This window comes from Numida meleagris, chromosome 5 (assembly GCF_002078875.1).
Source record: "Numida meleagris isolate 19003 breed g44 Domestic line chromosome 5, NumMel1.0, whole genome shotgun sequence".
NCBI classification, from domain to species: Eukaryota; Metazoa; Chordata; class Aves; order Galliformes; family Numididae; genus Numida; species Numida meleagris.
The window spans coordinates 47,246,288-47,268,733 of NC_034413.1; the positions used below are offsets into that span (position 1 = coordinate 47,246,288).

Sequence of the window (22,446 nt, forward strand, 5' to 3'; positions counted from 1 at the left end):
CATTTTTTATAGGTGAAAAAGATTGATCTGTGAACTGAAGGCTCAGGGACTTCACTGTCATGCACTCCAGATCACCTTCCTTGCCCTGAGTGCTCAAGTCCTTGTCTTACCCCATGAACTGGACCCACAGTTTAAATAGCCTGGGTAGCTGTTAGAATGGGGCACTCTTAAATTACAGCCCACCAAATTTGCGCCCATGAATCTTTTACCAAATGCTGGTAGACATTGTTCAACCTTAAAGCAGCAATGTTCTTCCCATTCTGGGATTATTGCGAAAACACAACAGCGTATGTATCTCCCTCTCCCCTTATATACTCAGAATCATATATATGCTATATAGAATCATATCATTTTCTTACTCTTCCAGGTCTTCTATTTGGATAATAAAACAGATGTGATTCTTTATGTGTCATCCAGAACAGGCTGATTATAGTGTTTGTGCACATATGTATGTGTATATGCAATAATAATTATATACTATATATATATAGTATTTATCTTTATGTAATGTAGTAAGACAGATTATAATGATTTCCTTATCACCTGTAAATCTAATATACACACAAGTGGCATCTATACCTGAAGTTTTCAACCAGCGTTCAGCTCAGTTCTCAGAAGTCAAAGCCACATATGCACATAAGCAGTTTCTAGAGCAACAATACCGTCTGCAATTAGGGCATCTCAAAGGTCACTTTGTGTTGTCAGCATCCTTCTCACTCAGTCAGAAACAAGGTGATACCAGCATTCATGGCTTTACTCAATATGGAAATATTTCTCATTCAAGTAACATAATACAAATCCACACACACCAGGATGAAAACACTCTTGGACCACATAGGAATACCACACATCAAAAAATAAATGATCAGGACCTTAACTCTGCTGGGAGGAAACATCCTAATATTGACCTACACAGAGTTTCAAAATGATTTGGTATTCTGTGCCCTGACTTTTTTACCACAATGTCCCAATACCTCATTTTTGATTACTCCTATAATTGTGCTTCATCGCATATCCAGTAGGTGTGAGAGACACAGGGATACATGAGAAATGCAGATTATTGGTTGCATTATCTTAATCCACTTTGCACCTTCTCTTTTTATATGTGAGAACACCTTAAGGCATAAAGTCAAAAATGCCTCACCCTCATTGCCCAGGTTGTTACCACAGCAGCAGTCGGTAACTGTGTTTCAGTTTCATCTATTTTTCTGTGAATGCTCCTCAGAACGGCCACTGGAGCAGTGGTTTTTGGTGGTGGCCTCTTGAAGACCTCTGAAAGCAAAAACAATCTTGTGTCTCACATAATGGGGAGGAGGTGGAATGAGGAATTTGTTGTGGGCTATTTGGGATCTTGTGAGTTCCCCAGGGAAGATCACAGGCAAGCTGCTGATGTTGACAAAGAGGCAACTTTTTAAGTCTGCACAGTACCCAGGGTGTCCAGGCCTGAAGTGCACAAACTCCACTTGCCCTTGATACACCCATTTCAAGCTCTGCTTTGTGGTAAACGGGCTCTGGCACACACTTGTTTCTCTTCAAAATATAAAGGTCAGGACCAATGTAGGGTGTTGATGCCTTTTCAGCTTACATGTAATGAGGGCACACTCTCTGTGGCTTCACAGCATGCACAGATGTGACACTGCTGGCCTGGCACCTGCAAGGCTGCTGCTGTCTGGCCTGGGGAGCATCGCTGCTTTGCTGGTGGGTGCTGGGACCGATGGGGGTCAGAAGGTGTGCAGAGGTCAGCTGGGCTTTCGTGATTTTAGCCTATTTATACTGCATGTACTGGAAAGGCTAGAAGGAGTGGTGAAGGCCTTGCAGTATCTATCCAGCATACAGCGTGCTTGCTGAAGTGAGGAACTATCACGTTAAAGGCAGAAGACAAATATGAAGGAGCAGAAGGGGAAGAATGAAACTGAATTATAGAGAGAGATCAAAATGATTTGTGCAATGTGCCATGTTAGCTCTTCATATCACTTCTTATTTAGGAAATGGTGAGAAAACATATATTTATTTGGCAACATGACAGGCTTATAATAAAATGTGCAACAATTCTTTGCTCCTCAGAAACACCTCTGCATGTTTGATAGATTAAGCTACTTGATCATCAAAGTCTCAATGCGTTTAGATAAAATACAACTTTCAAAAAGAGACTTAGTTCGTAGAGTTTCAGTTCCTGGAAGATGTGTGCTTAACCAATCATTTCAGTATCACTTATTTTATCTTAGTAATATTGAAATCAATATTCTCAAAACACAGCCAGTCTTGATAGAAGATTTCTGACCTTCTTCCCCGGGGACGAGTCTTGCTGAAGTTGCTGATTTTGATCCCAGGCTGTCATGACACACTGTCTGGGTTTGCTCAGAAAGCAGACTGCTACGAGCAGCCTATGCTTGCCATGATCACAGGCAGGGAGAGAGAACCATCTTTCAGCAGATCTGCTTACTATAAGCATTCAAGGTTGTATACACTTTGTTTCATTATGAGAATATTTCACTTATTTCTTGTTCCTGCAGAGCGATGGCACACTAAGAAATCTCAGAAAAGCAGATAGATGTTGTTTTGTCTGGTCTTGCCAGCTGGACTTCAAAATGAAGACCTGGTCCTCCACGTGCATGCTCACATTACTGACATTTTGATTTACTGTAACTTATGAAAGTCATTACCTGTTACATGTATTGCAACACTGCCTGAGGATCTCAAGCATTTCTCTGGATATGTTCCACAGGACTGCTCCTAGAGTTATCCACGGATGTGGATGCCAGCAAAACCATGCTGTAGGCCCAGATCTACATGCACTGTCAGACATCAGCTGCTTTTCAAGCTCTTCTCAATTTTTTTCAACTCTTTTTGATGTAGCAGAGGAAACTCTTTTAGTAGTTTGTCCACTTTCAAGCCTTTGTGAATTCTTCAAAGTCAACAACAGTCAGTTTAGGCTATTTGCTGTGCTGAGTGCCCACACTGATAGCCTGGGACGTCTGTGGCCCTAACAAAGCTTGAAGAGCCAGAGGAGATTCCTGAAGAACGTTGGCTCTGAAATGTCCAGTCTGTGGAACAGGACCCCAGGGAGCTGCATTGAAGGAAAGATCCCAGGGCCTCTGTAGGCAGGAGGAGAGATTTCAGGGGGAGTTGTACTGTAGCAGTGCTGGAGCTGGCCTGCAAGTTGTGAGCAGTGACCACCTAGGAGATCTTGTACTATTCAGCCTAGAGAAGAAAAAGCTGAGAGGGTATTTCATCACTTTTTATAAATACCGAATGTATGGGAGTCAAATGATTGGGGCCATGAAAACACACTCACTCGTTCCCAGGTTTCGGCACCACTTGAAAACACACACACACGTTCCCGGGTTTTGGCACCACTTGAAAACACACTCACACACACACACACACACACACACAATAGCAGCAAGAAAAGCTTTTTATTATTCAAAGGTGTAGCACTCCTTTTATAATACTTGTTATCCACTATTGCCATCTAAAGCTTACTCCCTTAATGCTGATTGGATATTTTTGCTGAGGCATGTAGCAGTGAAGCATGAAGCAGTATTTTCCATCTATTGACATATCAAAAGGTAGCTTATCGGATCATCTTAGTTTGCCATTTTTCCTGCATCACGGGTACATTCTTTGGTCGACTAGTCCTTGTTCCTTCGGGGAGGGGCCTTTCTCGTTACATCTTGTATCCTCGCAACCGCCTATTACAACATCGCCAGGCTCTTTTCAGTTGTGTACAACAACAGAACAAGGGGCAATGGGCAAAATCTAGAACATGGGAAGTTTCATGTGAACATGAGGAAGAACTTCTTTAGCGTGAGGGTGACAGCACTGGAGCAGGCTGCACAGAGAGGTTGTGGAGTCTCATTCTCTGAAGATATTCAAAACCTGCCTGGATGCTTTCCTGTGCAACCTACAGGTGGAACCTGCCTCAGCCGGGGGTTTGGACTCGATGACACCAGAAACCCCTTCCAATTCCTACAATTCTATTGTTCTGTGATTCTGTAAAGTCCAAATCATTTGACTTTTGCATAGATTTGCTGAAGTTAATAAAGGTTTATTAAGGTTAGTTAGTTTTGTTAATGTTAGTTTTGTTAAAGTTAGTTTACATAATGAAATAAATGAAATAAAATGGCTTTGCAAAGCATTACTTTAATACATGTTCTCCAGAGGAACAATTCAACCTTCTTCATCTTCTTGGCTTTGCTTTGGTTTCTTTTTCCTTCTTCCCTCAAGATGAGACAGTTCAGTTGACAGACGTTGAGCAAATCTTCCCTCAAGTATAAAGGGGGCATCATCTGGCTTGCAGAGCAGGTTTCAACTCTCCCACCCAGCTTCTTTTATGAGCAGAGCTACATGCAAAGCGTTTCTCTTATTCCTTTTCCCCGAATCACTGAAGACACTGTGAGCAGAGGTTCCTGCAGAGGAGGAAAGTAGGCAGCTGTATCATAGAGTCCTTAGTGGGAATTCTGTAAGCCAGAGGTGAGACAGGATAACAAGGAGCTAGGAAGGCTCTCCTTCTTCCTGCATTTTCCTGAGAGCTCAAAGTTCCTTCCCTCCAAACTGCAGTATTTTTCTTATTACCTTTATTGTACCAAAGCCTCACTGGCAGCTTGAATTTTGTCTGTTTGAATTGCAGTAAATGGAGGTAGCTCTAAAAATGCTCGATACTTCTCCTACAGCAGTATTAATTAGTGACACGGTAAGCACTGGTGATGTGTGAGATAGCAGACAATGACGGTTGCATAAAAAACCTCCCAACATTCAAAACTGTCACAGGTGTTCCCATGCCCTTGGCAGATGAGAGTCCCCATCATCCTGCAGGCACAGGCAGTAGCCAGCATCCATCTGCGAAATGCCTGGCTGAGGTGATTTGTAGTTGTGTCAGCAGCATGTGCTTACCCAGTGCTGTGCAGGCTGACTATCCTCCTGGCTGCCAAAGAGCACCTTGCAGGAGAGGCAGCTATGGATTCTGCAGCAAGCACATGGGAGAGAGAAATCCATGTTGTCTCCAAGTTGCTGGCAGTCAGTCTGAGGAGGGACAAGCCAGAGTTCCTTTCAAAATCTGTTTTTGTACTTCACCCCTGAATTTTTCACAAGAAGTTCATAGGCAATGCTCTGGATAGTATCTCAGGCATGCAGCCATCAGGTTGCAGGGCTGTGCTCTATCCACCTCCTGCTCTGCAAGCTACTGCAGTCAGGCACCTGAGGTACGCGATATAATGTTTCAGTCAGTGCTGCAGCATCCACTACCAGAGACTAACACCCATTCACTGGGCTGGAGAAGGTTGAGCATTTCAGTTTCTAAACTCTTCAGTCCATCTCAGATCACACAGTACACCAATAGCTTAATGGGGAATGAGCTACGTTCTACATGCATGTCCTAACTAAAAAATTTTCCTTCCTAACCTTAGATTCATTCATCCTGTGGCAGCACTTGTGAGCTCACTTGCTGGAGTTACTATGCGGAGTCAAAGGATTTTCTGCCAGCAGTTTCTTAGGGCAAGATCTCTGGAAACCCATAGGTGCCACAGGTCTGACATGTCCTTAGTGGATCACTCAGCAGCACTTAGCCACCTGAAAAATGTACAGATGCATGTGGCTCTTGCTCTAGACTCACAGTCGACATCTGCATTTGCTAGCACCACAGAAAGCAGAGAAAGTGCATCTTGAAAATGACTCAGAAGTGATTCCATCATCATGTGGTGTAATGATCTGGTTTGGCATCAAAGCAACTGACTGCATAACTGCATTAAAAAAATTCCGCTGCCTATGTTTCATTTCACTATCTAAGCCGTAGCAATGCTTTTCTTCATATTTTTCTTCACAGCTGCTGTTTTTATCAGTGCCTATGAACCAAATGCTATTTATTCATGGAAAGGGAAATGAGTCCCCATTACTGGAACACAATTCAGGTCTCTGAAAGTTGCTTTGGATATTTGTACTTACAGAGGAAGAGATGTGTTCCCGTGTTTGAATTAGTAACTTCGCATAGTGTTAACTGTTTTCTCAAGAAAATGAATAGAGTCCTGTTTTCTCACCAAATGAAATGCAAGTTTTCATCATCTTGTGTGAATAGGATATTTTCTTTAACTCATATTTTCAGTGGAAATTATGATTCACAAGCTATTATTCAATACGGGCAGCCATTTTCACTGGCACGTCTTTTTTCCGGTAAAGAGCACAGCTTTTCTCTAAATGGAAAGATTACCAACACACTTAGCAGAAAAGTCAGGGCTTCTTTCATCTGGGTCGGAGTCCTGATGGAGACGAAGTTTCCTTTAGCTTTTGAAGCTGGTGTGGCAGATGTTGTGGCGGGAAGTGCTTTGTACCTCTTTGCCTTGGCTGCATGAAAAAGAAACAAGGCGATTCAGAAAAGGTGACTCCTCAGCTTGGGGGAGTTTCAGAAGTGCTCATCAGCAGCTCCTGCACTGCCTCATGTTGCACCCGGGCCAGGCTGCTCCTGCTGCAGCCATGCCCCACCGTGATGGCACAGCCCTGGCAGGGGGAAACAAGCTTTGTTAGGGCAGGGCAGCATCCCGGGGTCCCACCAGTCCTTTGTGCAGACATGGTGCCCCAGGACAGGGGGTGTTTCGCTGAATACATGTGGTGCTTGGAAAGAAATCCATATTCACCACCAAATGCATGATTCAATGAGTTCCTTAGTAGTAAGGCATGTCTTTCTGTGACCTTCTCTCAAACTTCTGTGAGTCTAGACTTCTTGGAGGTACAAGTACAAAAAGCAAAGTAAAATGACACCCAACCAAAAAGCCACAACCCCTTTCCAAATAACATGTACAAAAATATACAGTTGGTTTTCAATATGTTCTTGAACCTGAAGGGTCACTCTAGATATCAGCATTACTGATTGGAAGCTGATATTTTTTGTTCTGACAGTATGTCCTACGAGTTGTTTGCTTTGCTCTGTTGCAGTCCACAGAAGTAGTGACTGCCTAACGCTTTGTCAAACAACTCGGTGGATGCTAGGCTTAGTTCTTCAGGAGAAGCCTAGGGCAGCAAATATACCTTCCTTCTTGGCTGGAGGAAAGCAATACCACCTTGTAAGTCTTTGCTAATCCAGGCCGTAAGTCCTTGCCTCAAATTTGGGATGGCAACAAAATATATAAGATTCAGGAAAGCTAAAGCTGAAATATGGTGGGTGATGGATTTGCCAACAGTATGCTAAAAATTGGGAGAATTGATGCAAGGTTTAATATGTAGATGATGTTCAATATTTCAAAGTTGTTAATGTTTGCAGTTTTTAAAAAATGATGATGTTTGATATGTGTAGCAGCTAAATCTTTCTTGTTGATAATCAGAGCTGATTCATCTCTTAAAAATTGATCTCACACCATACAAGATCTTATTATTCCCCAGAGGAATTAAATAGCTAAGGCACACTCATTTAGACTAAGTTCACCCCCTGACCTCTTCTTCATATCTCCAGTTCATACCTGTCCAGCTCTTTTTGCCAGAAAAGCCGTTTAATCCTTCCTATTCCTCATTCCAGCAAACCCCCAATACTGATTTGAACTCATAACCATAGAACATAAATACAAATCAAAATTTAATCTATAAGGGAAATGGGAATTTTTTATGACAGTGAGTAGACTGTTTTAGCAGTGAAGGATTAGACAATTGAAGGGACTTAGATTTATGGAGTGTTTCACAGAATCACAGAATCATAGGGCCTGGAAGGGACCTCTGGAGATCATCTAGTCCAACCCTCTGCTAAAGCAAGTTCTTTACAGTACGTTGCACAGGAAGGCATCCAGGTGGATTTCGAAGATCCCTAGAGAATGATACTCCACGGACTTCCACTGCCCTAGTGCTCTGTCACCCTCACAGTAAAGAAGTTCTTTCTTGTGTTGATCTGGGACTTCCTGTGTTCTAGTTTTTGCCCATTGCCCCTTGTTCTGTCACTACACACCACTGAAAAGAGTTTCACTGCAGTTAATGTTGAACCAAAAGCAAAGACTTAGGTACAGCTCCCCAGTAAATATTGTATGGGCAGAAGTCCCCTCTAACCAATTGAATTTATTTTTAATTAGGAAATTTCAGTAACCTGTACTTTTTCTGCTTTTATTATTTATATGTTCTTTTGCATGGCAAGTTACAGATTCATGTGTGCAATGAACTCTCCACATGTAAAACACTTTACCATTAACAGGGAATACGTATCTGCGGTTTAGATCTCTGTTTGATAATTTTTTTGCTTTCCCCTAGTTCCGGAGCCTCTTTTCCCCTACCCATAAACAAACTCTCTAAAATCTGTAAGAAGGATGACAGAATTTAAATCTACTTGAATTTTTAAGATAATGAAATACCCATGCTAGGGGAACATGGCCCACAGCATTTCATAATGTCATTTCTTTCACAGATTGTTATATACACAAATATTAGGTACAAAACTGCAATCTTGAATTCAATCCTTAAAATCTAAGAGCTTACAGATTTGGGTTCATAATTCAGGCTAGAAGATAAAGTTACAAAATACATATTGAGATTTGGATTTCAATTTATCTCAAGATATACAGGTGTTCAAATTATGAGATTCTTGTCATTTATCCATACTTAAATTTTGGAGTAGCTGTAGTTGTCACCCATAACATCTTTCACCTGTTGACAGTAGTTCGTATTGCGTGTTTAGCAAGATTAGGTTCAGTTTAGCTTGCTCAGATTGTAAATTTTTATTTCTGATCTTAACTTTCAATTAATTCTTTGCCATACAAACCTACTGGGTTTACTGATTTACTGACTTCATAGAGTCCATACAGGCACCAACTGGGAAGATGTAAAGGGCACTACTGAGTTTCCAGAAATGTTTGACAATTTGTAACAAGGATAGATCAGTAAGGATGAAAGCCTCTTACTGATCCTGGATCTTGTTGCCTGGTGTATGATAGAAACTGATCCTTACCATACATGTCTTTTAGAGACCTGGCTCCTGGAATAGCCCTAAGCAAAATCCTTTTTAAATTCTATTTGCTGTAAAATATGAAGATGGAGAGGCCTATGTTGTAGAACTCCCATCATGGACTGCTGCTCAACTGGAAAATTACTGTTACAGTCCTAAACTTTTACACTGCAAACAGAGGAAACAAGTTGAGATTGCTTCTTAGTAGCTTATTTCCCCACCCCCACACTCTCATTTCCTGGAGGCTGTTTGGATATTACTAATGTTTCTGCTTGTATGTGGATTTTGTACAAGAGTTGGCTGAAATACTTTTATTTGATCTTTTTTTTCCTGCTAAAATGGTCTTTTCTCAAAACTGGGAGTTTCCAAAAAGAGTTTTGACTTTTTGAATTGCTGGCCTATGAGCATATTAGACTTTTTGTTTATTCTTATTGAATCCATTTTTTTTATTATTATTTTAGTCTTTTTTGTCACTCAGTCTGTAGACTCAGCTCATGTTATTTTTTTCATAGATTTTTTCTCATTCTGCTGTTATTCATTTTTTCCATCTCCTTTTGATTTGAGGGTATTGAAGTGGCAGAAAGAAATTGAAAAATGTCCCATAATAATTCTGAACATTACCTGTGTGTAGCATAAAGGATTAAAAGAAATGAAGAACAAGGGCAAGAAGAAAAAAGATATTTTTATGAAAAAAAAACCAAGAAACTAAACAATCAAAACAGCATAATTACTTCACTGCATGGAAACAACTCCAGATTTTTTGTTTTCACTTTTTTATTATTATTTTCTTTTTTCATTTGTTCTGTTTTCATGTTTCCCATTAAGTTCCTATATGGTCATAAACTGCCCCTACCATCTTCCTCTTGAACTGTGGAGGTTGAAGAGCTTATTTTTTTCATACGACATGCATGCAATCATGATGTTTCTTAAGGATACATGGTATAACAAATAAAAGAAGTTTTATTAAGAATTAAAAAGCAGTGATGAAACTTGAGACTTCCCAAAGCTTTGTTACAATGGGTTAATCTGTTTGTTGTTCTAGAGTACAACATATTTTGACATATCTTTTTCACAGCAGCATCTCAAGGCAAACCTCAGTTTTTTCATTCTTTTCAGAAACTCTTTATTCCACAAATTTCTTTCTCATTCTTGTTGGAAGTTCCAGGGAGTAAGATTCCACTGTTACACAGTATTTTGTATCGAGCATTTATCATAAGCAGTAGAGGTTATTTTTCACTGATAATTTTCAAATCCAATTATTTTACCAATAATTTTCAAAATATTGAAACCATGTATTTGTGGATGTATTTGTGGAGGATAGTTTTGTTTGATAGGGAGCTTAAGTAAATTGGCAAAGTTATATGATGGAACAACAGAAAAGAATGTTACCCAGCATGCCAGGCTGCCCCTCTACATCTGAGCCTAGGAGCTGGTTGTCTTAGTGGGTTAGCTCTTGCTAAATTGGTAGTCCTCACTTCTTTCAGTGCTTTTCCCATTTTCTCTTTTCTTAAGGTCACAGCTAACAATTCACATCTTCTCGCTGCAATACCTCTATGTATTTAGACTTCTGTTGAGGAAAACTCTGTTCTTGACATACCAGCTTATGTCCTTTCCATGCCTGATGATCCCTGTTTACTCTATCAAATTTGAAACCAGCCTTCTGTTTACCAGACAAACAGCCATTGTATCCTCTGACAAATATTTGTTTTGTCAAAGAATTACAAAGAGACTCAACAATGCATTACCCTGCTTCATGCAGCCAGATGTTGGCAATATATCCAGATAGGATTCCCAGTTGGTCATTTATGGTCCAGAGTTTTGGTGGATTTCACAAATAGTGTGAAGTACTGATCATTTCATTCATTTATTCATTCAATCAATCATCTCATTCATATTATAGGATCTGAACAATTTGCAGGTCAAGTAACCCCTAAACCCACTAGGGAAGCGGTAAAGGTTTCATATCAAAACACAAAAGGAAGACAATTGCAAAGCAGAGTCCATGAATACACTGGTTTATGGACTCTGTTGTATTTGGGCTGTAAGACATGAAGAGGAGTGATCATGCCTCCTAGTTGAGGGACCAGTTCTGCAACTTTGAACTGATTTAAAGAGCAGTTGCAGTAAAAATTCCTCTTTTGATAGGAGAATTCAGGATTGAATTAAATAAGAGGACCCCTAATGTACAAATGGCAAAGATGTACTGACAGCACAAATATGAAAAATGCAGCTGGGTGTAGCTGAGGTTCTGTGTCATAGTAAAGTCTCTGCTGTGCTTTCTCAGGTTTGTTTCCCTGCTGTCTCACAACTTGCAGGAGAACATGTGTGCATACTGCTCTCTCCTAGTGTGGTACAAAGAAGGTTGACAGTGAATCTTAGGATGAATTCATGACATCACAGATTAGCCCTAACAAAAGGGCTTGTGCAATGCACTGACAGTGCTTTATTGCTAAGCCACAAGGACCGGCATTGGAGGTAGTCTTCTTTTGTTCCCAATGGAAAGTTTACCATAGAGACTGTAGAAAATAGAAGTTCCCTCTGTAGCAGCACTACAGGAATCTACTCTCAAGCAAACACAGCATTTTCTTCATCTAAAAGCTGACATCTTTAACACATCGTTAGCACTTCATCCACAAGTCAGTGAATCAGGCAGCCTGCCAGTTAACACACAAGGTGAGAGCAAAACAGCTTAGAACAGTACTGGTACTAGATATCGGTATCTCATGACTGAGCACAGAGCTATTGTAAGAGCTCAGGAAGGCACAGGAAGGTGAGGAAATGCTGATTTCCCGTTATCCAGGTTCAAGTAGCTGGAAACTTCTGCTGCCAGAATTTCTATGCCATAAGCAACTTCAACCTGGAAGAGAAGTGGAGAATTAGTTACATGCAACCCACGTATATTTCAATCAGTCCAACCTCTGGTTCTGTTCTGTATCCAAACTGCTTCTGGCTACTGTGTAAGCATTTGAGGAGTTAGGAAATTCGTCACTCCTTACAGATTATTTGCTCCTAACCCATAACCCTGAGCAAATCTTGGCAAATCGCTTCTTCAGAGAGATCTTGGGTATCACACAGTATTTGAATAATCCGAATAGAACTGCATACATCCCTTCCTCATGCATAAGATCATTATTGTGCACTGATGTGAAGCAATTGCATTTGTAGGAACCAGCCCACCATTCCGATTCAAAGGCTTTCCAGAGATTTTGTTTCCCTTTCCTGATACTTGGCAGCAAAAACTACATTAACAAGGTACTGTGCCAACCTCTCCCACCCGTCTATCCTCCTGGAATCAATGGAAGACACAGCAAGCTAATCTTTCCTTCCCAGAGAAAACTGCAACAGATACAAGCAATGTTCAAGCACTTGCAGGTTTAATACAACCTCAGATTCTTGGTTTTTTAGCTGCATTCACTGCTGCCATGGGCATGTATTCACTGTTGTACTCATGGGAGTTAGATTCACACTGCTGATTCTGCAAACAGAAAGAAAATGCCATGAATTTAATTTGTGGCCACTAACCTCTACCACTTCTGCTGCTGTTCTTTAAATAGGGAAGTTAATCTGACTGTTTTCAGCGGGAATATTGAAGTCTGAATAGAGAGGCGCTAAGGTAGAAAACATGGAATAGAACAAACCAAAAATGAAAAACACACACCATCCAGAAAAATAACTGATGTCCCTGGTCTCCTTTCTTTCCTGAGCTGACTGGCTCTTTGTTATAATGGTTTTGCTCCAGAACAGAGCTGGAATTGCTCCACTGATGATTTGTTTCCATTCTTGAAGAAAACAATCTGCTGAATTGCTTACCAAAGTAATTTTGCTGACCTGTGCAGCATTTCTTCTCTTTTCTATGATTCCCAACTCTTAAATCAATAGACAATTCTGTTTTAGAAAAATTAAATCTGAGCTGCTGTAATCAGTGACTGAATTCCAGTGGTAAATTAACAACTATGTCTCTGTCAAAAAACACATTACATGCTGAGTATGTGCCTGTCCCACTCTCTAACTCTTACAAAATTAAGTTCCCTGTCCATGACCTCAGTGAAGGAGGGTTGTGCAGAATCTCTCTTGGACTTGCTTACCTTGTTCCTTAAGCGACAAGCTACTACACAGCAGACACAGGAAATCAGAGCAAATGCAATCAGGCCAATAATTATCCATGACATGGTTCCTTGTGAAAAGCAGTCTTCCTTATCTGGAGATAAGGAGGCAAATAAGTCATTGCTGAGAATCAGCACCTTCTCTTTCCCCTAGAGATAATTTTTCAAATTATTTCCCCTTCTTTCTTTCATATCTAATGAAACAGACAAAGTGTGTCTGGAGAAGGATTTCCACAAGTTGAAAAGCTGCCTTGGAAAACTGTGTTCAGCAGGAAAAAGAACACTGTTGTTTTCCAGATGGAGAGATGAAATCCTAATGGTTGGTGCAGAAGGCTAAAAGAGTAGATTGAAAGGAAACCAAGGCGGTCTTGAGAGCGTGGTGGTATTCAGATTTGGAGATGTGAACAAGGTGTATATTTACATTCAGAAAGAAACACAGGTGATATAAAGCGTGGCCTGCTCCAAAGAAGAGGGGCCTTTGACAGTCATGTTTGGATAGAAAGGCAAACTGGGGGGTACAAAATGAACCTTGCTCAGGTCTGGGAGAAAATACAATAGGACATGAAACAAGCAGCAATAGCTATGAGTGCCTGGCTATCAGGACAAATGGAAATTGACAGCATTTGAAACACTGCTGACAAAAAAAAGAATGTCACAATTCGATTCTGAGATCAACATGTTTTAAGTGCAGAGGGGGACAGTAGATCATTTGACCCAAACACATGATATTAGCCTCAGCATTTCAGCTTCTATCTTTGTTTAGTCTTGATGTTGAGAAATGGGAAATGATGGAGAGGGGAGGACAACAGACAATACAGTACTGCTATTCATCTATATGGAGAACCAAAGAAGAGGAAAAAAAACCAAAACTGTTAAGTGTTTCAACTTAATATACTAAATAGCCACCAAGTGAAAGGTAATTCAGAACTAATGTCTGTGTAGTAAGTCTTCTGTAGTTAGTCTAAGTCCTTCTCTATGTAACTTGGGTGCCCCCAACAATGTGTGGAATTCAGCATAGGCTGCAAACCTGCCAGTAGGATGAATAAACACAGGGTGACCATGCTGAGCTCTCTACCAATACTGCTCTACTGCCACCAGCTCCTTGCTGAGTAGTTATCTGGTCTCTTGAAACTATCTGTACAAACTTTAGTCAGATTTTTCACTGCTGCATAGCTATGCTTAGTGTCTACTCATCAGGAAAGTGAAGTGAGGAGAAAAGGAAAGTAAACTTACCTTGGATGTACAAATAGGTTTCTTTCAGGTGGCAATCTATGTAAGGAGGGGGTAATAAACTCTCCAGGCAGCAGGTGTAAGTGTCGATGTGCTTTCTGTCCAGATTTGTGAGAATGAAAGTGGTGCTGGTATTTGAATGCTCTGCCTGACAGTAGGTGACATTACTCTTTGGGATGGCTTTCTTCTTGCTCACATGGAGTGCACAGATCGCCTTCCTTTCATGCCCTTTGAGGAGGGTCATGCTGAACTCATTCACGTTTTTGGGGTTTGGGAATATTAACTTGAAGTTTCCGTTTTCAAATTCTACTGTCCCCTGGGGGTCTGAGACTTGAAGCTTATCTGAAAATATGAAAACAGTAAGTGCAATCACTCAAACAGCAATGAAGAAGTTCTCAAAAACATTAAGAAACTCATTTAAACAAAGCAAGTGAACCATATGATGGAAGCTTAAAATACTCAGAATGGCATCTCACTTTTTGTAAAGCCAACAATCAATAGCATAGGAATACTGTCAGAAAAAGAAAAAAAAAGTTGAAATGTGCTATTAAAAAATAGGATGATCTTCTTCTTGAAGGGTAGTATTTTCTGAGCTAGAAATGCACTTAAACCATAAACCAAATCATGCAAATGTCTTACCTATATTTTTGCACAATCTTGATAAGCAGGTATCAGCTCCTGAAAAATACAAAATTGTTTCCTTTTTAAAATTCAAGAAGAGAGATGCAGGAACAAGGGCTGAGCCATTCAATATTAAGACGCCAAAGTTATTTTCTAGTGTTCATACTTGTGTCATAAGCTTATCTGATCTTGTCTCAGTGCTACACTGTAAAATCCCATGGTATGATAAAAGCACAAAGTATAAAAATTAATGTAGAAAAAAACCCGAGTTGAGCACAAATTAATGTCGATAACATATGTAGCACTTAGAAATTCATAGAACACTTCTGTAAAAGCAATAGGTGTTTTTAATAAATAGTAACTGAGGTGAAATTGGAATTTCCCCAAAGATACTGAGGAAATCCACCCAAAATTAAAACGCATACTGTTGTTTTCTCATGAACCCCACGCTGCCAATAGGCCATCATTATACTTTGCTTCCAGACCTTAGTGACTTCCCACTTCACTGTATGTTTTTTCTGTTTCCCCCACTCCTCAGCACTGTATCAAAATATCTTGAGGCACATGCAGAATGAATACCTATTTGGAAGGTGCTACAAGATAAACAGCAAGGAAATATCCAATCAGTGCATAGAGTTTTGTTCTTTTTTCAACAGAAAACTTCTTTCATTTGTGATTATCAAGCTGCATTCAGTCCATCACACTTAGGCAGCCTCTGTTACAGGAGCATGGCACACTTTTAATAATTATTCTGGACTTTTTTGAGTTTCTGCCCCCATCATCATCCACTGTGGAAACACTGAGAATTTTCTGGCTGTATTGGTGACACGTACTACTTTGAAATACTTTGTATTTCAGCAGTAGGCATTGCAAAGCCTGGTAGTGTTTCATTTAGACTTTTTAACAATGCTATAAAATTAGATGTTTGTGTCATACACAGACAGGTATAAACTTGTGAAACTTATATCTGTTTTTCCTGTCTTCTGGTAGTTTAAGTTCTTCAGAGGCCATTTAGATTGAAATACACTCTACATTAGGATTTTATGATGTAAAGGAAATAGTGGACAAATACTTGCATATAAAGATCTTGATACACCATCATATTCTTGTTACTGCTACATGGTAGTCTAGATCCACATAGAAGCATTTTACTGCTGTACTGGTTATTGCACTGATTACACAGTATAAATAATCCTTTTCCCAAGACACCTGTAATCTAAGACATCCAGCCTCCATGTGCACAGGGTCAGAAGATTATTGTCATTCATGTACTGTCGTACGCTCTCAATTCTCTGAACTGGGATAATCCTTTAGTGTCCATGCTTTTTTCTGCTTTGAATTCTTGCTCCCTCATTATCATCACTGGCAAGGACGTTGCAAAGAATGGTCGTTTAAAATATTTTTATTCTGATGCAAAGATAATGGACTTCTGGAAGATGCTTTTTGGTGTGCAGTTGGAAAGCAATACAAACTGTTACCCTTTTTGATTGATTCCTTCCCAGTTATCACATTCTTCCCTGGCCTACTGTGCACAGCCAGAGACCCTGTGTCAAACAGCAATGGTTCCAATATCTGTACTTCTTTCAGGACTTAAATGTGCAATAACAGACAAGGTAACTTGTTCTGCTGGTGTAAAGATAGGACAGAAAAAAACCACACAACTTGTCAAACAACACTGAAATAAGGCCCTAAATACACTAAAGGCCCAGATACAGAACACTTAAGCCCTCAGAGCAGTATACAGCCTGAAAAGTTGGGAGCAAAGGTCAAAGAAGGAAACAGCTCTCAATGACTTGTACATTGAGTAGTGAAAGAAAACAGCTGCTATGAGAACATTTGGAATGAAGGTGTTTTAAAACACTTTGTAGTTTCAGTGTCCTGTAGTTTGGTAGCATATACCTTTAAAATTAGGTCCAACAGCAGGCTAATTATTTAGGCACAGAAAGAAAGCAGTGTGTTGATACAGCAGAAGCCAGGTAGTGTAGTGTGTGTGTAAACTGGCCAGATATCACTGGTAGCTGAGGCTTCTGCATTTACCACTGCTCATTGAAGGGGAGAGGGAGAGGGAGAGGGAGAGGGAGAGGGAGAGGGAGAGGGAGAGGGAGAGGGAGAGGGAGAGGGAGAGGGAGAGGGAGAGGGAGAGGGAGAGGGAGCAGGTGCTGACCCAGGGCTAGGCAGCTAGAGTCCAGCAGTACCACAGGCCCCCAGCTACTCTGCTCACAGCATTAGCTTGGAATTTCATTCCTCTGATTGCCTCTGAGAACAGTTTAATTCTTCTGTTGGCTAATGAAATTGCCCTTTCATACTGGGTGGTTTAAAATCTTTGTCAGAGATTGTGGTTTTAATCCTTGTTTTTAATGGAAAAGGGCAGGGGGAGATGATTAAGCATGAAGTTCATGTGACCTTGTGGCAAGCTGAAAGATCATCTTGCATCCTCTCAGGCCCAGAAGCTGTAACTGGCTATTTTCAAGAAAGACTTAGTAATGTATTTCTGTGATGGAGCATTCTGGAAAATGTGATGCAATTAGTATTCTTCTGAAACAAGTGACCATACAGAAGAGTGTGTTTAGCATAGTATAAAGGGAGCACATTTTAAAATGAGATTAGCAGTGCCTGAGATTAAAACACAAAATTATCTACATGGATAAACACAATGAGTGAGGTTTGATATGAATTTCCAGCTCACTAGCTATTCTGCATGGAGTCCTGATATGAATTCTCTCTCTCTCTGCATACTAAAATGTAGCTTATTCCCCCTCCCAACAGCTGACTGCCGTTCTCTTGTGCTCATTTGTATTGGTTCATTCCTAGGGAAATCCTATGAACCCTGTGGTTAATGGCCAGACGCATTTGCAATGTCATTTGCCAAACCACTATCAGAGTAAATGTACATTTAGGGGAATGGAAGATAGGAAGTGGAGGTTAAAACATACAGTAACATTGAGAGATTTACTCATAAACCCTCCCTAATATTAAAAAAAAAAGTGAATAAATACTACATCATGTTATAGTTGAAAATGAACAGAAGAACCTCACTGCTCAGTAGTAAAACTACTTGCATTTGGCCATTTTTTTTTCCATAAAACAACAGATGCAATTGTAATACAAGGAGTGTCTTAGTTTCAGCTGGGATGGAATTGTTTTCTTCTGAGTGTTTGGTATGATGCTATGTTTTTAGTTCTAGGAGAAAACAATGTTGATTACACAGCGGTGTTTCTGGTTACTGCTACACACTGCTGTACAGAGCCAAGGCCATTCTCAAAGAAGGGCCCAAGGAGCTGGGAGGGAACAGAATTATGGCAGCTGATTCAAATTGGCCAAAGGGATATTCCATATCATACGACATCAGGTGGAAGGACTTCTGAAGGAGGTGAGAGTTCATCTGGTTCTCTTCTGCTGCTCAGGGAGCTAGCTGGGCTTTGGTTGGGGAGTGGTGAGCAATTGCTTGTGCATTACTTGTTATATACACTCATACAGAGGTATATAGTCACAACTATTATCCCTTTCCCTTTCTCTATCTTAGTAAATAGTTTTATCTCAACCCACGAGTCCTACCTTTTTTTCCCTGATTCTCTCCCCCATCCCACTGGGAAGTGGGGGAGCAAGTGAACAACTGTGTGGTGCTGAGCCACCTGCAGGGTTAAACCACAACAAGGAGTTTGAGATAAGAGGAAACAAATCTTTCATTGATTTTATAGAAGTGTCACACTGGTGTTGTATAGAGATGTTCCTAGCTCACCTCATGTCAAGCAGATGTGAATCCAAAAAATGAACATGTATATGAGAGTAACATCTTGTTACATTAAACTATGAAAGTGTGTGTGTGTATGCTCCCACATACACACTTGCGTATACACAGTATATGTGTACTTCCAGTCATGTAAATTTCCATAAGAGATTACCTGGATAACAGATATATCCACCGCAGCTGCTTTGATAGACATATTTAATTTCATCTTTACTGCAGTGGGAAATACTTTGGCAGAAGCTTTCGAATTTCTGTGGTAATGGCGCTTGGACACAGAGGCCACTGAAAGGCAGGTTATTTTCATTTTAATGGGACTGCAACTTTGGGCTTTCTCATTGCCCTTTGGCAGATCCAATGCTATTTGTGAATACCAAGATCCATTGTATCTTTTGGTCCTAACAGTTTAATCTAGTACTTGAATTTTAGGGTAGGAGAATAGAATATTCTTGCTCGGTTTACTTGCATTTTGTTTTACCTGCCCCAGCCTTCAGAAAACTAATTATCTGATTTAAAGAACAAGCATAATTTCACTTGGATGTGTTTGCCTCTGAAAATGATCAAGTATGGTGCAGACTCAGCTTTTAAAACAAGCACTTCTGCTTCATTATTACTAAACACATAATGAAACTGCACACTCTTTTTACAGTTTTGTTTATATCATTTGTATACAGTTTTATTTTATATAGCTATAGTTTTTTAACCTCTCAAGGCATTCTGAGAATAACACTGTCAATTTAGTGTAATCATTCATAAACCTGAAATTAACATGCTCCTATCATTTGAGAATCGGGGGTTAAGAGAGGAAAGCAGTGCTTCAAGGCAAAGCTAGTAATGGCCAAAATTACTCAAAGGAACTATCATCTGAACTATTTCTATGGTATTAGATATGTTGTGAATTATGGAAACAGTTATAAAATACACTGCTAACACAGGAGCCATTGCTGGTGGTATTTCAGACACCCTTCTGAGAAATGACCATCGTTTCCTCCTGACAGCCAGAGATCTGTGGGTAAACACCAGTAATGCTTTGCAAATGTTGGCCTGCAAAAGCTCACGTACAACATTTCAGAGCCAAGAGCCTCATGTGCTGTGGAGTCCTACAGCAATATATGCTGAAATCCCAATGCGTGTGCTCATCTACAAAAGAGGCTTCATGCTCTTACAATTTCTTGATCACAGTTGAGTTACCAAATTACACAGTACACATATGCACACATATATCACCTTCTGTGAGCTGTTTCCATTGAAAACAAGATCCACAGATCAGAAGTGGAGCTTGCTAAAAACTACACAAAAAACAAACAAACAAACAAAAAAAAACCAAAAAAAACCACCCTCATAAGTTACTCTGTTTTCACTCCCAAAAACCTGCCACAATTCCAGAACGTTAACTCACTCTCTAAATGACGGCATCGTGCTAGTGTGTGTTACATCAAGCTCATGTTTTATGGTTCTTTTCTTTTTACAAATAACAATAATAATTAGTACTTGTTATACCAAAAACACTGTAAGGAAAAAAATGTGAGAAATACCATTTCTCACTGGAAACAATCTTTCTCCTGTAATCTCCTCTTACCAGGCCCTGCCCAAAGTTGTATCCTCTGTGTTGGAAGGAAGAGAGAAAGAAGGGAAAAATGCCAGTACCAGGTAGAACTATTATTTCACCCTTAAACTGCAGCCTATTTCTTCCTACAAGGAATTTCCTTTTAGGTGGCTCCAGCCAAATGTGCTGGTGTGCTGGTCAACTACAGCTGCTAAATTGACAACTTGAGAAATTGAGAAGATGTTTTAGTTGACAGATTTCAAGATGATATTTCAGAGAGAGAAAAAAAAAAATAGCTCATGTCCCTTTAGAGATACTGGCCACAATCCTCCATCCCCGTGATTTAACGCAACTTTTCAATGTCTGTAAACTCAGTATACTATTGCCTCAAAGGGCATCTGCATTGCTTAAAGAGCTGAAAACAGGTTTTTATTTAAATGAAAGTTTTTATTCTCTATGAAACCTCAGGACTACCTCAGTTCTACTGAGAGACTTGAAACCTATCCTAAACCTATCACTGGAATTTTGGAAGCAAATATTCCATAGCCCTTGGCATGACCTTCAAATAACATGTTTGGATGGTGCTTAGTAATTGTGTGCACTTGGTCTTACGTGATGCATCATACCAAATCCTTGAACAGTATATAATGAAAAGAAAGGCACTTCTTTATCAGATACTATCTGTAATATACCATGTATAATACCATGCTGGCCATGAAATATGTAGGTTTCAGAGAGGTTACAGATAAATGTGAGCTCTGCTATTTTACTTTGTATAGCTGTGACAAAACACTGAACTTTGCAAAGTGCTACATCCGTGTTTATGGCTGGACGAGATCAGTGCTGTCACCCTGCCCCTTAAACACAGCATTAGAAGAGCTAAAGCTCCTTTTAAGTCATTCCACATTCAAGCCTGCATCAGAATGATCTCATCCACTCTTCCAAAATATCCATAGATATTTTTCACAGTATAAAAATTCCCTGCCCAAACATGACCGTGATTAATATCAATAACTTAGCTTTTGTTATTAAGCCATTTGTTGTCATGCTGCTGTAAGACTTTGTACCCAGCAATGGAAGCGGGGTAGGGCACTACAGTCTAAACAGCTAGAGGGTAACACTGAGCAGACTAGTGAAAGAATACAAACAATGAGAACTTGTACTTCTTTGTTTCAGCTTAAACCCCCCCGTGCTAGCAGGAATTCTATTCCAACCAACTCTAGCAATCTTAAAGTTGAGAGCAGTCTTTTTGCAGCTGTTTCCCTTAATTATCGCAATTCCTCCAATCCCTTGCTATCACATCACATTTACTCTCTCCCTTCACTGAGTAGGTATATTCCATAGAAACATCACTGCAAGGAGAATAATCCAAAATACTACTTACCATACAAGGCTTCAAACTGAAAACAGAGGAGATAGAAAGTTACTGCAATTGACTTCATGCTTGCCTGACACAGAGGCATCAGCTTTCTGTCTGCTGTGAAGATGGAGAAGAATTCATGGGTAGAAAAGGAAGTGGTTTGTGGGCAATGGGGAAATTATATGATAATCAGAAGGACCTTTTTATTTAACCCCTGACTACGTTACAGCTATGTCAGCATTAGCAGTCGCCCACACCTGTGGAGTTTACTGCTTGTTTTTTTTCCTACCTCATGGCTTGCTGTCACAGACAGGAAGATGAAAGATATTCTTACATTACCTTTGATGTCCACTTCCGCAAAGGTTTCTTCTGGTTCAATCTGTCACGATAGATGCTGTTTTCATCGACAGTACACTTCCTGCAGATAGGCAGTGATCGGTGACTTGTACCTTAAGTTAGCTTACAGTATATGTGTGCTTGCTACTGGTGGCCAGGCTTCCCCCACCGAAGCTGGTGGTGCTGCTCTGCATGGCAGCTGATGTCCCATAGGGCAGGAGGCTCCTCTTGGTCCTGGTCCTGGAATTTGGTGGAAGAACAGATCCGGGTCACAAGAAGGATTCATTCATCCCTGTGACATCTTGAAGGCTCACCCTTGTCAGATTTCCACCCTGAAGTTCTGGCTTGCTCTGTGCAGACATAAGAGACTTTTGAAAGAAGAACTAACACAATGCCCCAGGGCCTTATGTCAGAAGCTTCTCTCCCTTCCTCTCCTTGCTTTTGTGCTGCACACTGTATTCTGGCCTGTGATCCATCTGTATTCAGGAAATGCTTTAGGACCCTCTGGGGTAAAATGTTCTACAACCATTTAGAACTGGCTATTTATTGTGTTTGTAATACTAATTTTAGGGCAGATAACATGTTGGAAAAACAGTT

General features: G+C 40.2%; 1 protein-coding gene across 2 annotated transcripts; it reads right to left on the reverse strand.

Moving 5' to 3' along the window:
• ICOS (inducible T-cell costimulator) lies at positions 10,627–22,124 on the reverse strand. Of its 2 annotated transcripts, XM_021397511.1 has the most exons (8): positions 22,019–22,124; positions 21,853–21,931; positions 21,538–21,630; positions 14,881–14,919; positions 14,245–14,583; positions 12,994–13,106; positions 12,293–12,383; positions 10,627–11,765 (listed from the first exon to the last, which is right to left on the reverse strand). In XM_021397511.1, the coding sequence occupies exons 3-7, from the start codon at positions 21,614–21,616 to the stop codon at positions 12,294–12,296; spliced, it is 660 nt and encodes a 219-aa protein (XP_021253186.1). In that variant the 5' UTR covers positions 21,617–21,630; positions 21,853–21,931; positions 22,019–22,124; the 3' UTR covers positions 10,627–11,765; position 12,293. The 2 variants fall into 2 exon arrangements, with proteins under 2 accessions (XP_021253186.1, XP_021253185.1); XM_021397510.1 differs by having other exon boundaries at positions 21,853–22,106.

Excerpts from the sequence above, each read along its gene's own strand:
- ICOS (XM_021397511.1), bottom strand. The coding sequence starts at position 21,616 with ATGCCTCTGTGTCAGGCAAGCATGAAGTCAATTGCAGTAACTTTCTAT. Across the intron at positions 14,584-14,880 it reads AAGATTGTGCAAAAATATAG|ATAAGCTTCAAGTCTCAGAC; the intron begins GTAAGACATTTG and ends TCATATTTTCAG. Across the intron at positions 12,384-12,993 it reads CTTGTCGCTTAAGGAACAAG|AATCAGCAGTGTGAATCTAA; the intron begins GTAAGCAAGTCC and ends TTCTGTTTGCAG.